Consider the following 14,232-nt stretch of genomic DNA (forward strand, 5'->3'; position numbering starts at 1 on the left):
CTTTAATTTACCATACTACACTCACACAGATATATTTTTTTTGTGCTACCAGCTCAGAATTCTCCATAAAATATTATTTAGTAGTCACTCACTTTCAAAGCACGCTGGAAAGTACTGATGGACAATAATGCTAGATCTTGCTGCTCCTCTGCGTAGCGCATCAGATAAACATACACAAGCTTTTTTATCTGAAAAGAAAAAACACAGTGAATTTCACTATGAGAAAGCTTTACAATTCTATAAAACTAGGTTCTAGATTTCACATTTTTACCAACATTTTCTTCTAAGAAAAAGATAATAGATCCCAGGGCTTCTCCCAAAGTCTTATGAAACGCCTGAGGTGCTGCAATGCTATCTTATTAATGAAACAGTCAGATGAAGACTAGCAACACAGAGTTCTGCTTTATATTATTAACTAGTAAATTAAGACTATAATAAACTAAGATGCTGACATGGGGAAACTGATCACTTGAGCACACTTGTTTTTTTCTTATAGAAAATAGTTTAAAGTGAAATAGCCAAGAATTTCAACCATTTTATTTTACCCTGAAACTCAAAATAAATTACTTTAACACATTTGAAAGTGAATATAACTTAAAGCTGAACTGTGGTAACTTACCCCTTTCAAATCTGATTAAAAGAGCATTTATCTTGGATAAAAACAAAGGATGTTAGACTCACCTCTGCATGACTACAAGCATTCAAAGGATGCAATATAAGCAAAGCATACTACAAAAGATGCAATGTCCAAAGATTAAGAAAACCTCAGTATGATTTTGGGGAGGAGGGGATTCAATTTAGTTCACTTTACCCCTCATACCCATGAAGCAGTGAAAACATTTTTTTACATTTGAGTAGTAAACTGACTGTTGGGGTTTATAATGGAAAATTCTGAAAGACCCTCAACTACAGCTGTGCTAATAATTACTGTCACTATCACAAGATCTATCTTTGTGCCAATTCTGGCAAAAACCCATAATATTAAATCACAGAAGGTTACACCACGCTAAATTATTTTTGTTCAGTTAGAGAAGTAGCAATCAACATTGACCACAAGAGGCCTGTGCACTGAATGCCTGCAGGTGTGCAAAGAAAGCCTCCTTTCCTTGAAACCACTCTGTGACTAGAAATGGAAGCACTCAGAGCTCCGTGACTACACTATTCTTTTACCATTTACCTTCATTCAATGTTAAAATGCTCTGTTCTATAAACCTTAATCATAACAGGGGCACATTAGGCTTGAGGAACACAGGCAGATTTGTTTAATTAATTTATCAATATAAGCACATCAAAATCCATGAATTATTGATGAAGACTTAATTTTTTTTCTATACCACCAATTGTTTATTAGGTCACTTTTTGTATCCTTACCAACCACCAACCATGACTTAGTGCACATAATCAAGCTGAGGTCAGCATGCACTTACAACAAAAAAATCATAAGGCACTTCTATAAACAATAAGGTGCCCTTTGCATCTCTTCAAATAAATCAACATATTATACCACCTCTTCATCTCCATTTTCCTGCATCAGAGCACTGAGCCCTGATTTTTAAAAAATATAGCAGCCATTTCTGGGCAGAAAATTCTGGAAAATGGCATGGATACAAGTCACAGAATTGCAGAATGCTCCGAGTTGGAGGGGACCACAAGGATCATTCAGTCCAACTCTTCAACAAATGGCCTATACAGGGATGGAACTCACAACTTTGGTGTTTTTAGCACCATGCCCTAGCCAACTGAGCTACTCTCAGGGTTACTCAGATAAATCAATGTATTTTATGCTACTGCATTGCTGCAACTTGTACAAACAGATTTGGTTAAGAATTCTTCGGAACAGGGAAAAAGCTGGCAAAACATTTTCAGGAAACAGGATCAATGCACTAAGGATCTGACTTAATCTAGTAATTTCTCATAAAGCATCCTATGTAACGGACCATGATAAAGCTTCTGAGACAGAAAAGGTCTAACTAGATGGCTGCAAGTACATCTAAACTACAACCTAAACTTGTCATTTAACTCAAATTGATAGAGAAATTTGTCAGATGGCTTTACTAATTGTCCTGATCTCTGTTCAGTTTAACAGTCTCTTCCTGCACAAATATGTTAGTATTAAGTGGTGGAAAAATGATTAAGTAGGGAAGTTTAACTACAGCACAGATGATGACATGTGAGTTCACATAATTGTCTATTTGTTTTAAAATAGGAGAAAAGGTCCATAAAATATAAACAGTGAAAAGCTTCTACTAATAATGTTTGGTTATGTGATAAGACCTCATCTTCACACCCACAAAGCATCCCTCCCACAAGGGGGATGGAGGGATGTGTGCACACAACATCCTGCTCTAGTTTCACCCAAGCCCATGACAGGAACCATCAGCTCAGAGATGCATAAAGAAACAAAATAATAGGAGGGAAAACAAATTCAGGACTCAGAGAAAGGATACCCTGTCACACTCCTCTCAGAAAAACCTCAGGAAGGCTGCAGCTCTTATGCCCAGGTGTTAATACCACCAAAAGTCAACAAAGACTAGAGCACCTTTCAGGCTGAAGGTGTTTACATGTAAGAAATGGGAAACAGATGAAAAGTATTTTAGACATGACATGGTATGTTCTGGGAAGAACTAAAGTGAAGGAGAAGCAAGGGAAATCTACATGATCTGGAAAGTAATAAGTCAGGGATAAGAGGGCTGAACAGTTTGATAATTGGTACATCTATCCTTCTGTTCTCCGCATGTGAATAGCACAATCTGTTGCATTGCCTCATTAAATTTCATTTTGAACTGTTTTCTTTATTTGGTGTGAAGATGCATTCATGTGCCTACAACTACAGGCAGGCCACAGGCTGGAGGGCTGCTATGTCCATGGGCACCAGCAACTAGAGAGACGAGAGTGAGGGGATTAAAGTATGACTCCAGCATCTGCAATGTTAGATCAAGCAATAGGGATCTCTAAGTCCAAGGTGGCCAGCATCTGGAAAAAGTCAGGGTCTGGCTGCCAGCACCTAGTCTGGGACCACAAGCTAGATGGCCCCATGAGCATGTATGTAACTGAAGAGACCAGAATATGTGAAACCAAGCACAAGCCAATTTGTCTGTGGTGCATCAAGCTGTACCAGCTAACAAGTGGGTGAAGTGGTCTGGGAAGGAAGTAGGTGTGGATGTGAGCATATATGGGCAAGACCACAGGAGGGGCTGGCTATGCCACAGACCAGTGAAGTCTCATCCAGATGCAAGGAAAGCCCATGGCCTTTGGGTCTCTAGGGGCAAGAACCATGATTTTTTGTGCATCTCTTCAAGGGCACAACCACAGGAGTTTAGATAGTAGAGGAGCAAGAAAGTTCTGGCCAGATCCACCTGTATGTGCACAGAGGTGCACACACCTGTGTGTCCAAGGGCAAGTCCATAAGGGAGCAGGAGAGTCCTGGTTTAGAGGGATTTCTGTGTGTAAAGACATTTGTACCAGCAAACCAGAAAGGGCTACAGCCTTAGGGGCTCATATGCCCAGGTGCCATCATCAGGGGCGACTGAGATCCATGGGCCAGACACTGGGCGGACTCCATGAGGATGAACACTGCATATATACACACATTCCCACTAGCAGACCATCTTGAACTGCCAAGCTGCTGACACTGTTTGTGTTCACCTGAATATCCCATGATAATTTACATGAGTGCCTCTCTACATGCATATTTGTTCTGTATATGTACAGATACAATATTTACATGTATGTGCACACCTACCAGGAATACAGTCTCAGCTTCACTACTTGTTGGGTTAAAAGCCTTGAACTAGGAGAGTCTTGCTTCTATGAGACTAGAGGCTCCAGCTCTAACAGTTAAAAGCACTCCAGATAAATAATATTGTTTAAGGCACTTGTCTTTGTGTAAGGTCTCCCTGTTAAAAATTTCACTTAAGACTACTCATAAACATACTTACAAACATAAATTACATTTTAACAGAATATTTAACTAGTCTGATTTCTTACCCACATCTTTTTACTGCCTGTCACTAAAAGTACAATTACAACTTCTAAAATTATTTTAATACAGTAAATTCCTGAAAGACTCTAAATTAGCATCTTTGCACATTTCCTCCTCCTTGGCTTACCAGAGCTCAATACTTGGCCTTGACCAAATACATCCACTTTCTCAAAGAACAAAAAATCCCAAAGATTTCAAAGTAGTAACTAAAAAAGAATAATTTCTTCAAAGCTAAAATTAAACTCAAAGTTGACTATTACTATCCATCCATGTAAATAAGGAAGAAAACTGATGTTTCATCCATTATATCACGGCATGTTAGAGTGAGAAAAGAGTTTGCTGAGGCCATTACTATTGGAAATATAATCTTTAGTGCCATAAGCCAGGGAAAAAAATATTTTTTTGTTCCTACTAATAATAAAAATATAATAATAAATAATAAAGTCTGAAGTACACATTTTCAGAAGAGGACAGAAAAATTGAAGCATGCATTCAAATTATTTCTCTCCTTAAAGCCCAATACTTCAAACAACTGTTGCCCACGTTTTTTAAAAATTACAGTCCTGAGCAGTAGGAAGTAACTAAAGTCCTTGCATGTTCACTCTACTTTCATCAAACTGATGCTTGTTAGGCACCATGAGGTCTCAAACTACAAATTTACAGATGCTATTTTTATCAAAATCTTATTTGTAAAGTCGACTATAACTGTGACACTTCTGCAGGGAAGACGTCAGAGTATGCGCAGTAATGCTAGTGAGCATCAGAGTTACATTTTCTACATACACCCTGTGGTTATACAAGAGTAACCCTGTGGATTTAAACACATCATCCTTTAACAGAACCTCAAATTTTTAGCATTCTGTAAATCTGAATTTTCACAAGTCCAGGATGGACTTTTGCCCTTTGCTTTCTTAAAAGAAACAACAACAAAAAAAAAAGATACAGAAGCAAGCTACTTTGTGTCTAATAACACCCAATACAGATGCAAGAACACACTTTTTGTTTTTACCCAGACATTACCTTTCAGCTTTGATCTGCAACAGATGTTTAAAAATACAATGTAGCACAAACCCAAACTTTGCAAAAAGCACCACACTTCAAATACTGAACTACAATAACTTTCTTCAATTACATCATACCTCATAAACTTTCTAAAATTAAGTAATTTTTCTTTTAAATGTAAAGAGCTACTATTTCTTCCTCCAAATCACCCAACAGGTTCCCTTTATGCATAAAATTATTACCATAATGTCATTATTGAAATTAACTCCTAAGCAGTTCCATTAATGATACTAGAGATTTTATGCATTATGTTGAAGTCTAATACAATTAGACAAAATTTTCATAAACAGATTTTCCATAACAGTATGTTTAACAAGTCAGAGGAATACCTCAATATTTTTACTGGCAACATTCTTCACAACAGCAGGAAACAGCTCAGAAGCATTTTTTCCCTTTGCAATCATCTGAAAAAAAAAGAGACAAATCTGAGTAATGTAACAATATAAATTATTAGAATGTGGTTTGGGTTTTGTTGCTTTATTACAGATCTTTATTTCAAATCTCATTTCTATGAAATTGAGGATAAAGATGCGGGTTTTTGTTAATTACTAGACCTTAATGGATACAATGCATAAAATAAAAACTCTTGGGTGTTGTCTGGTTCTGAGTTTGCTGGAGTGGACTTGAACTGGACTTTAACATATAAGACAGCAGATAATTTTTAATGCTTTCAAAATCACTAAAACCAAAGACCTTTCTAACCCAAAAAGCCCTGCAGAATGACCTTTTGGGTGGTGGAGGGGGATAAAAAAGGCCAACCCAACAAAATCCAAAAAGTTATACAAGCTTAAGTCCTGATCCTTTTGCCTGGAACATCTGTGGCTGGCAACAGAATCAAGGAGAAAAATAAAAATAAACATCACACTTTAAAAACAAAATAAAGTTATTTCCCAAAGCAAGCTAAACACAGAAGACCATAAAGTGTTTATACAGAACAAAAAATAAATACAAAAGCCACACAGTAAAAGCAAGATCAATCAACCCACCAATTTTTTTTTTTTTTAAACAAAGTTTTTCATGTTTGATCATGAACAAGGCATGTCAAAAACAATAAAACTGTCACAATAAAGACCATAAACATCAAAACCCCGGCTTAGCTTCAAGTCTTGTTCAAACAGCTTAAGAAGGAAGTTATTTGTAGGAAACCGGGTACATAAGAAGGAATAAAATACTTTCATATACACTATAGCTGCACAATTTTCTGCTTAGATATAATTCCAGTAGGATGTCTGGCAGTGCTTTATGTCTAAACTGCAAATACTGGAATTTCAGGATGATGTTACATCAAGTTACATCAGGTTCAGTGCTGCTGATACAGACCCAGAGCACTCCCATCTCTAAGAATTTGTGCGTCTTGCTCAAGGTCAAGATTCAGCCAGCCAAACATCACATTAATCAAAACCCACAAAATCTCATTAAGAAATCATAGAATGGTCCTTTAAAAGTCATCTAGTCCTGCAGCAAGCAGAAACATCTTGAAGATATTCACAGATCAGGCTGACTCTCACTGAATGTTTACAAGGATGGGATAGTCACCATCTCTCTGGGCAACCTGTCCCTGCGTTTCACCACCATCATTGTAAAATCTTCTTCCTAATCTAATCTAAATCAACTGTCTATCAGTTTAAAACCATCCACCCTCATCCAGCCATCACAGGGCCTCTCCAGCTTTCTCACAGACCCCTTTATGTACTGCAAGGTGCAGTAACATCTCCCCAGTCTTCTCTTCTCCAGGCTGAATAACCCTAACTGTCTCAGCTTGCCCACACAGGAGAGGTGCTCCAGCCCTCAGATCCTTTTTGTGGCCTGTTCTGGACCCACTCTAACATGTCTGTTTTTCCTGTCCTGAGGACTGCAGAACTGTATGCAGTTCTTCAGGTTGGGACTCTGTTACAAGAGTGGAGTAGAACAGCGTAATCATCTTCCTCAACCTGCTGGCAACACTTTCTGGGCTATCAGTGAACACTGTCAGCACACAGCCACCATTTCGTCCACCACACGCCCAAGTCCTTCTTGTCAGAGCTGCTCTTGATCCCTTCATCCACCAAACTCTGCTGATACTGGGGGTTACCCTGACCCAAGGGCCAGACCTTGTACTTGGCCTTGTTGAACCCCATGAGACTGCCATGGGTCCACACTGCAAGTTTGTCCAGATGCCTCTGGATGGCATCCTGTCCCTCATGCATGTCAACTGCACCATTCAGTTTTGTGTGGCCTGCAGATTTGGTGAAAGTGCACTCAATCCCATCATCTATGTCATTAATGAGGATATCAAATAGTATAGGTCCCAGTACAGACCCCTGAGGAACACCTCTTATCACCAGTGCCCACTGGGGTTCCAACATACATAAGCAACAAAAAATACCCAGGGATCCAACAAAGAAACAGGAGTTCTGCAGCTGCAGTTACTCCTGTCCATGACCATTACATTCCAACCATTCCACATTATACAGCTGATTAAACTTCATATTCTCAGCTCACAGATCTGTTTGTGTATTTCATTGATAAAACACATTAAAAGCATAAAGAGTTAGGATCTCATGCAACAAAAGCAAGAACAGACAAAGCCAGGAAATACCTAGTAAACTGCATATTCTGAGAAGCTTAGAAGGAGGATGCCAGAAAGAAGGCAGCTGTAGCTCAAGCTATTACTCAGTCTTTCCAAAAAGGAGTAAGAGCAGCTGTCCAGCATGACATTTTGATCTAACCCATTTAACATCTTAAACTGTTCATTGCACCTGTATTAAAACACAGGAAGTGACACAAGCACTGTGAAAAAGCAAGCACATTAAATGAGTTCCAAGGGGTTTTTAATTAAGAATCTAAAATAGATTTACTACTTTCAGGACTGGGGGGTCTCCACAATAAATGCCAAATTCAGAATGACAAGGTAGAATTTAGCAACAAGATGCACTGCAGAGAAGTAACAAAGAATGAAAAATTATCATCTTATCTTGGTGAAACAGAAGTTACAACACTCAAAAACAGGGATGATCCTCAGACCTCCCTGATACACTGTAATGGTATGACTATGCATTACTGGGATTATTTAATTGATCTACCATAATAGCTCCAGTGTACCATATAAATATGTATTTAGGGCCTTTTAAAAGAGTGTATTTTGATTCATTATGGCATAGCAACTCGTGTAGACCCTCCTTAGCTTATGGATCATTAACCTGAAAGAACATAAAGGTTCCTTCCAAGACTAATGTCTATCAAATCATTTTTGTGGCTGTGCCTAGACATTCGCCATTTGTGTTGTCTTATACACCTGGAGTTCTTGCATAAAAACATTCATTGTAGTGCAAGAGCTGTGTAATGTCAAGATGTACTTTTTTTTTTCCACATGAGAGACACACAGACATGGGTGATACTCTGAGGGAACTCAGGCATGTGACAGTTTCAGAAACTTATGCTCTGATCTCTTCAGGAGTGAAATTTCACTGGTTTTTCCCCAGAAATTCAAACAGGTTTCAAGATCTAGCAATCGTTGTTTTAAGATCAGTGAATGTTTTAAAAGAAATATCAGCTTTATGTTTTCATGCATATAGTAGAATATGTACATACAAAAATTTATTTCTAAACCAGCTGTGTTGCTTATATTCTTCCAAAGACTGAAATTATTTTATTGCATGCATATAAGAAGAAGAAACATACAAAATAACATACTGATTAAAAAAAAAGGTCATTGATCATGAAAGTTGTATTTTATCTCAAAGTATACTTCATGCATAAAGGGAGAAGTGAAAGGATCAAAACTGGACTACTCCTATGCTTGAAACAATGTTGTTTTAAGTCACTCTCTGGAAGACAGATTTTGTTCTATTTGTAATTAATCTCCATCTCCCTAGGAGAAAGTTCACAAACTATCTTAATGGAGGAAGCAACCACAAAAAGTGCACCAGCATTCTCCTGCTACTTTGCTATCACACCTATATGAACAAATGAAGGTTAAGCCTCTTAAAGTCTACTAAAATATTAAGATAACTGTTAGTATCCTAGAATTAGAGTCATACGGAGCAGTTTAGTTTGGCAGGGACCTTAAAGACTAACCCACCTTCCATGGTTAGGGACACTTTACTAAGCATCTCCCCTGTGAGGACAGGCTTCAGCCTAGAGAAGAGAAGGCTCTGGAGAGACATTAGAGCACCTTCCAGTACGTAAAGGGGGCTAAAAGGGAGCTGGAGAGGGACTTCTATAAGGGCATGTAATGACTGGACAAGGGATAACAGCTTTAAGCTGACACAAGGTAGGTTTACACTGGATGTTAGGAAAAAGTCATTGTTGAGGATGGTGAGGCAGTAGAACAGGTGGGCCAGAGAAGCTGTGGATTCTGTAAGTTTTTTTAACTATCTAAAACTTAGAAAATAAGCATTCCAGTGATACTCTGACGACAGAGTTCCTTTTTCCTGTAATAGTAAGACTAGAGGAAGCCTTTCATCTCTGAAAAACACATCTCATTCCTGAGAGATGTAAGGTCCCCTCTGTATGTAAGCACAAAAGCACCTTTGTGCTCCACAAGAACATTATCACAACTGCTACAAAGCCTCATGCTCATATTGTGAAATGTCCCAGTCTTGACCTGTAAAGCTCATTGTTTGAGTTTGTTATGTCAGCCAGAGGTTAGTGCCAGGTATTTGGTGTGAAACACATTTTAAACATAGCACAGGAAACAGCAAATACCTTGAAGATATGAAAGAAACTGAAAACAGAGGATTCAGTAAATCAAACAACTCACTTGCGGTTAAGTAATGGTCAGCCTTATATGCTAGAAGGCTGTTTATACTTCAAGCAGCAGCAGCTGAGCAAGGAAAAAATATCCAAAAATCAGAAGGTGCACACTGCCTTTTGGGGAAGTAGTGCTCTTCCTGCAGTGCAGAGTGCTTAGAACAGGAACAGAAAACAACAACCATGTACCATGAAAAAAAAGGACAGAAATCTGCTATTGGAAACTGGAGAGAATTGTCGGAATTGGAAAATGGGAGAGCAGAAGAAAGAATGTGCCCAGTAAATTCTGCCTTCCCTCGCTGAAGACCTCTTGAGCCTGATCACTTCAACCCAAGTCCATCAAGGATCACAGCTATCACTGCTAACTACACATCTCCAACTTCATGGTATCACACACTTCCATGAAATTAAAGAAGCCATTAAAACCTCTTTTGAATGTTCAGCAGGAGCAGGTATCTAAAATGAGAGAGTTTGCTCATTGCATACTCATTTGTAATGACAGCATTTTTTGTAGGAAAAAAGGAAAATAAAAAAAACAACCCAGTAAAGCCTTGGTTTAAAATTTAAAGCTGATTCAATTTAATGTTTAATTTCCCCCATATATATAAATATACAACGACATTCAGTTTCAACAGTTTCCAAATACAGAAAAAGATTTGGCCAGTTTTTCAAGGGAGCAAGAGGCAACTTGCTACAACTCTTCTGCCCACAGCAATAACCAGAAAAAAAAATACTTTCTGAAGGAAGCAGAAGAATGTAAGTTTACCATGGCACTTATAAAGGTCATGTGTTTTTGCAACAGTACATGTGTATGCCAGACTGGTCAAACCCTTGAGCAATCCCACATCATGTTGGAAAAGATGAATCAAAAAACCTTTCCCAAACCCAAGAAAGACATTATGAAATAACAGCTGATAGGTTACCCGGACCTCACAGGTAAATGGCGTCTCTGGCAGGACTAAGGGATTACAAGCAAAAAGACAATGATCCTGATTAAATCTCCCATCACTGGAAAATCATGAAGGGGGAAGCCAGCTCTGGAGTCAGAGGAAAGAACACGATCACACGACACCACCTGTACCTACTCACTTTGGTACGTACTTGGACAGGATTAAGCATGCAAAAACCAAGTAGAACAAAAAAGCACATCCGGAGTAGACTGAAAAAACTATGACAGAAAACAGATTCAAAACCCCTAAAACAAAAAAGCCAAGTGGACACTGAACAATCATCTGTAGCACATTCTTCCCATACTTTTAAGAAGAAATAAAGTGATTCCATCCACTTCATGATGTTTTGTTTATAGGGTTTAAACATATAATAGCGTTAAACGTTATTCAATCACCTCTATGGGTACACATTCACCTGAAATAAGTTATCAAATATTCAGGGATCATGCTCTATCAAAAAAGGAAAACCTCATACAATAATAAAATATAAATAGTAAATGCAACATGTCATTTTATTCCTGCATATTTCTGTTGTTTCCAGTCTGACAAATTTGAAGCATCTCTTGAGGAGCCATTTCCAATTCAAGGTCTCACTGAAAATAGTTGTTTACAGGCATATTGGCACTGTTACATAAATATTTTAAAAGCATATGACTGCATATATCCAAATACACCAATTTCTACACAAAATTCCAAGTTAAGAATTTTACCATTTGTTCACCACAACTTTTAGAGATCATTTAGAGACTTAAGTGCTAATCTGGTAAAGAATGTGTAAAAGGAAAGCATTATTCCATCCAAGAAATAAAAAAGATAATAAACTTCCATATCCCCTAACAAATAAAAACACTACCAAAAAAAAATCACATACCCCAACAATCCTTTTCATTGCATCCAGCTTTGCAGAATCTTTACTGCTTTCCAACATTTGTTTTAGGTCTTCATTCCTATGGTAGAAATATAGTAAAGCATCAATTAGAAAAACTAAAAAATCAAAGCAGAATACCTTTTTAGATTCTTGCATCAGCTCAGCAACTTATGGTGAAGCACTACTCCCTCTTACCCACTTTTAAATTTTTTTTACTCTGTACAATGAAGTGTTCAGCAAAAGAATGTAACAGATTCTAACAACAACGAAAGACCATGCAACTTTAATCTGCTTTTAAGTGAACCTGTCTCGAAGGCTGAAATCTTAAAGCACAAGAAGAGCTTAGTTTAGACCAACAACTCATTCACTTCTCCCTTGACCTCCAGGGAGGGCCAGATGCAATAACTAGAAGTTGGCATGTTTGTGTTAAAATATAATATCAGCTGATGTAAGTCACTGAAAAGTTCAAACTTCAGTATGCTCTGAATTTCACTAAGAATCAGGGATATAACCTTGTGCTCCTACCTGCCTTTCTAGACTGCAAATTGCTATCCCCTATGCTCAGGATTAAAAGTCTCAGATCTGAAGTACATTCTACCAGCTGTAGGACTCAGACAGCCTGATGATTAGACACATAGAGTGTCCAAGCACTTTTTAGAGCTGAAATAAAATTCTCCAACAAAAATATCAAGTTAATAAGAATGTTCACTTGTAGATACAGCTTTTTATTAGCTGTCACTAATAAGAAACCTCATCCTGCTTAGCTTTTTAGAAGTAAATAGATCACAGTCTAACTGCACTTATAGAGTACAAAAGTTTACAAAAAAGATTCTTTGAAGAAACAGCTTTTTTGTAACATCTGGATTGCCTGATTTACTGAAAGATACAAGTAGATAGAAACTTGAGACACCTGAAATACTCTAAAGAACTCTGAAGACTTTCCAAGTTCAAACCCTGTGAACTTTCACACAAGTGAAAAGCAACACAGTGGGTAAACCATGGTGGGACACCAGATGCCTACAAAGCCATTCTTTCTCTCCCTTTCTGAAACAAGATGGGGGTGAGAGAATAGGATGTAAAAAACCTCATGTGTCAAGATAAAGACATTTTAATAAAGCAAAAGCAAAGGCTGCATGCAGAGGCAAAGGAAAACAAAATATTTATTCTCCACTTCACATCAGCAAGCAATGTCCAGCCACTTCCCCAGGAAGCAGGGTTTTAGTATACATAGCAGTTGCTCTGGAAGACCAATATGAAAGAATAAGAAAGAATGCCCACCCATTCTCCTTGTTCTTCACTTTTATTGATGACCAGTCATCATATGGTATGGAATATCCCCTTGGTCTGCCTGGGCCATGAGTCCTGGCTACACATCCTTCAAGGTTTTGCCCACCCCCAGGCTGGTATGGAAGGGGGATATTGGAGAGGCAGTTTTGACTCCTATGTGAGCACTGCTCAGCAATAGCTACAACACTGGTGTGTTACAAACACCTCTCTCACTACCAACACAATTTAAGTCTAACTCCTTTTTCAAAACCAAGTGTTTCATGAAATAATTGGAGCAACCTATTACAGATTCCCTATACGGGCAATGTTTGCTTCACTTGACAGTTTAATATTTAATTATTCTCTTCAAAAAAAAAAAAGGAAAAAAAAAAGGAAAAAAAAAAAGGAAACATTCCATTTCCTTGCCTGCTTTAGTACCACTTCGCAAATATCACTGGTAACTCCCTATTTTGTCTGCATCACACTCAAAGGTTTTTACTATCTTTAGCTACTCCTGGACATGTTCAAAGATTTTAAGGTCAGTCTTCTATTGTTACATTTGTTTGATTGCATATTTGGTCATTTAAAATGTATGTCCCATTCGATTTTGTCCTGAAGTTTTGCATACTGCTCCAATCAGCTTAGTAAGTCTATAGCTGGACACCTTCCTCACAGGCAAGTCGTAGCATACAAGGTACCTTCTTGTAACACCACTCAAGGTTGATAGGTCTGTTAAAAATAACTAATGCTGTGATGTCATACATGTTTTCCTATTATCTGCATTCCTGTTCCAGGATAAAGTCACACCTTTCTCTACATTAAACTCTACATTTTTCTGATTTGACTCAAAGATGCTTGTATTCACCTCTACATCATCACACTACTTTTAGTCACTCTATATTTTTCCCTCAGATCCATATCCTTATTTTTTATATCAGAAATAAAGTATTTGTTGGTTTGAGGCTGTACGTAAAATATCATTAATAATTTGGGCTTTTTTACCTTTCAATCCATCTGTATAGTTCCATTTCCTATGTTTTAGGAAGAGTAGCTTTGATTTAATTTTTGGCAGCTCTCTTTATTCCCATCGCACTTGGCCACAGGAACAGCTGATTTTGCTGACCATTCCTACTCAACTATTCCTCATAGGATACCAAGTAAGTCTCAGGTTTTTTTGATCAGCTTGTAGTACTTTGCCTGACACTTTGCTCTAGCTGGATACAGAAACTCAGAAACCTATAATTCCTTCTGCTTAAGTCATAATTCTTCCCTGTGCAGGAATCTGTACAACATGGTAAGAAAAGTTACACAGCAGAAGACAGGACTTGATTCAAAAAGTTGCTTTTAGTCCTATGCTCCTGGTTCCAGTTTCC

At 37.9% G+C, this 14,232-nt stretch overlaps 1 protein-coding gene across 6 annotated transcripts in view; it reads right to left on the bottom strand.

Moving 5' to 3' along the window:
• AP3B1 (adaptor related protein complex 3 subunit beta 1) overlaps positions 1-14,232 on the bottom strand; it is a 153,885-nt gene that overhangs the window by 128,056 nt on the left and 11,597 nt on the right. For all 6 annotated transcript variants that reach the window (XR_011678941.1, XM_071425249.1, XM_071425247.1 and 3 more), the window contains exons 2-4: positions 11,597-11,672; positions 5,374-5,448; positions 93-188 (exon numbers count right to left, since the gene is read on the bottom strand). Coding sequence is in view for 5 of the 6 variants with exons in the window: in XM_071425249.1 (XP_071281350.1) it covers positions 93-188; positions 5,374-5,448; positions 11,597-11,672 (247 nt within the window). In the remaining variant the exon portion in view is untranslated. The remainder of the gene's footprint in view (positions 1-92; positions 189-5,373; positions 5,449-11,596; positions 11,673-14,232) is intronic.

The sequence above is a fragment of the Agelaius tricolor genome, unplaced genomic scaffold, assembly GCF_023055355.1.
Source record: "Agelaius tricolor isolate 1412-34295 unplaced genomic scaffold, bAgeTri1.0.p SCAF_4, whole genome shotgun sequence".
Taxonomy (NCBI): domain Eukaryota; kingdom Metazoa; phylum Chordata; class Aves; order Passeriformes; family Icteridae; genus Agelaius; species Agelaius tricolor.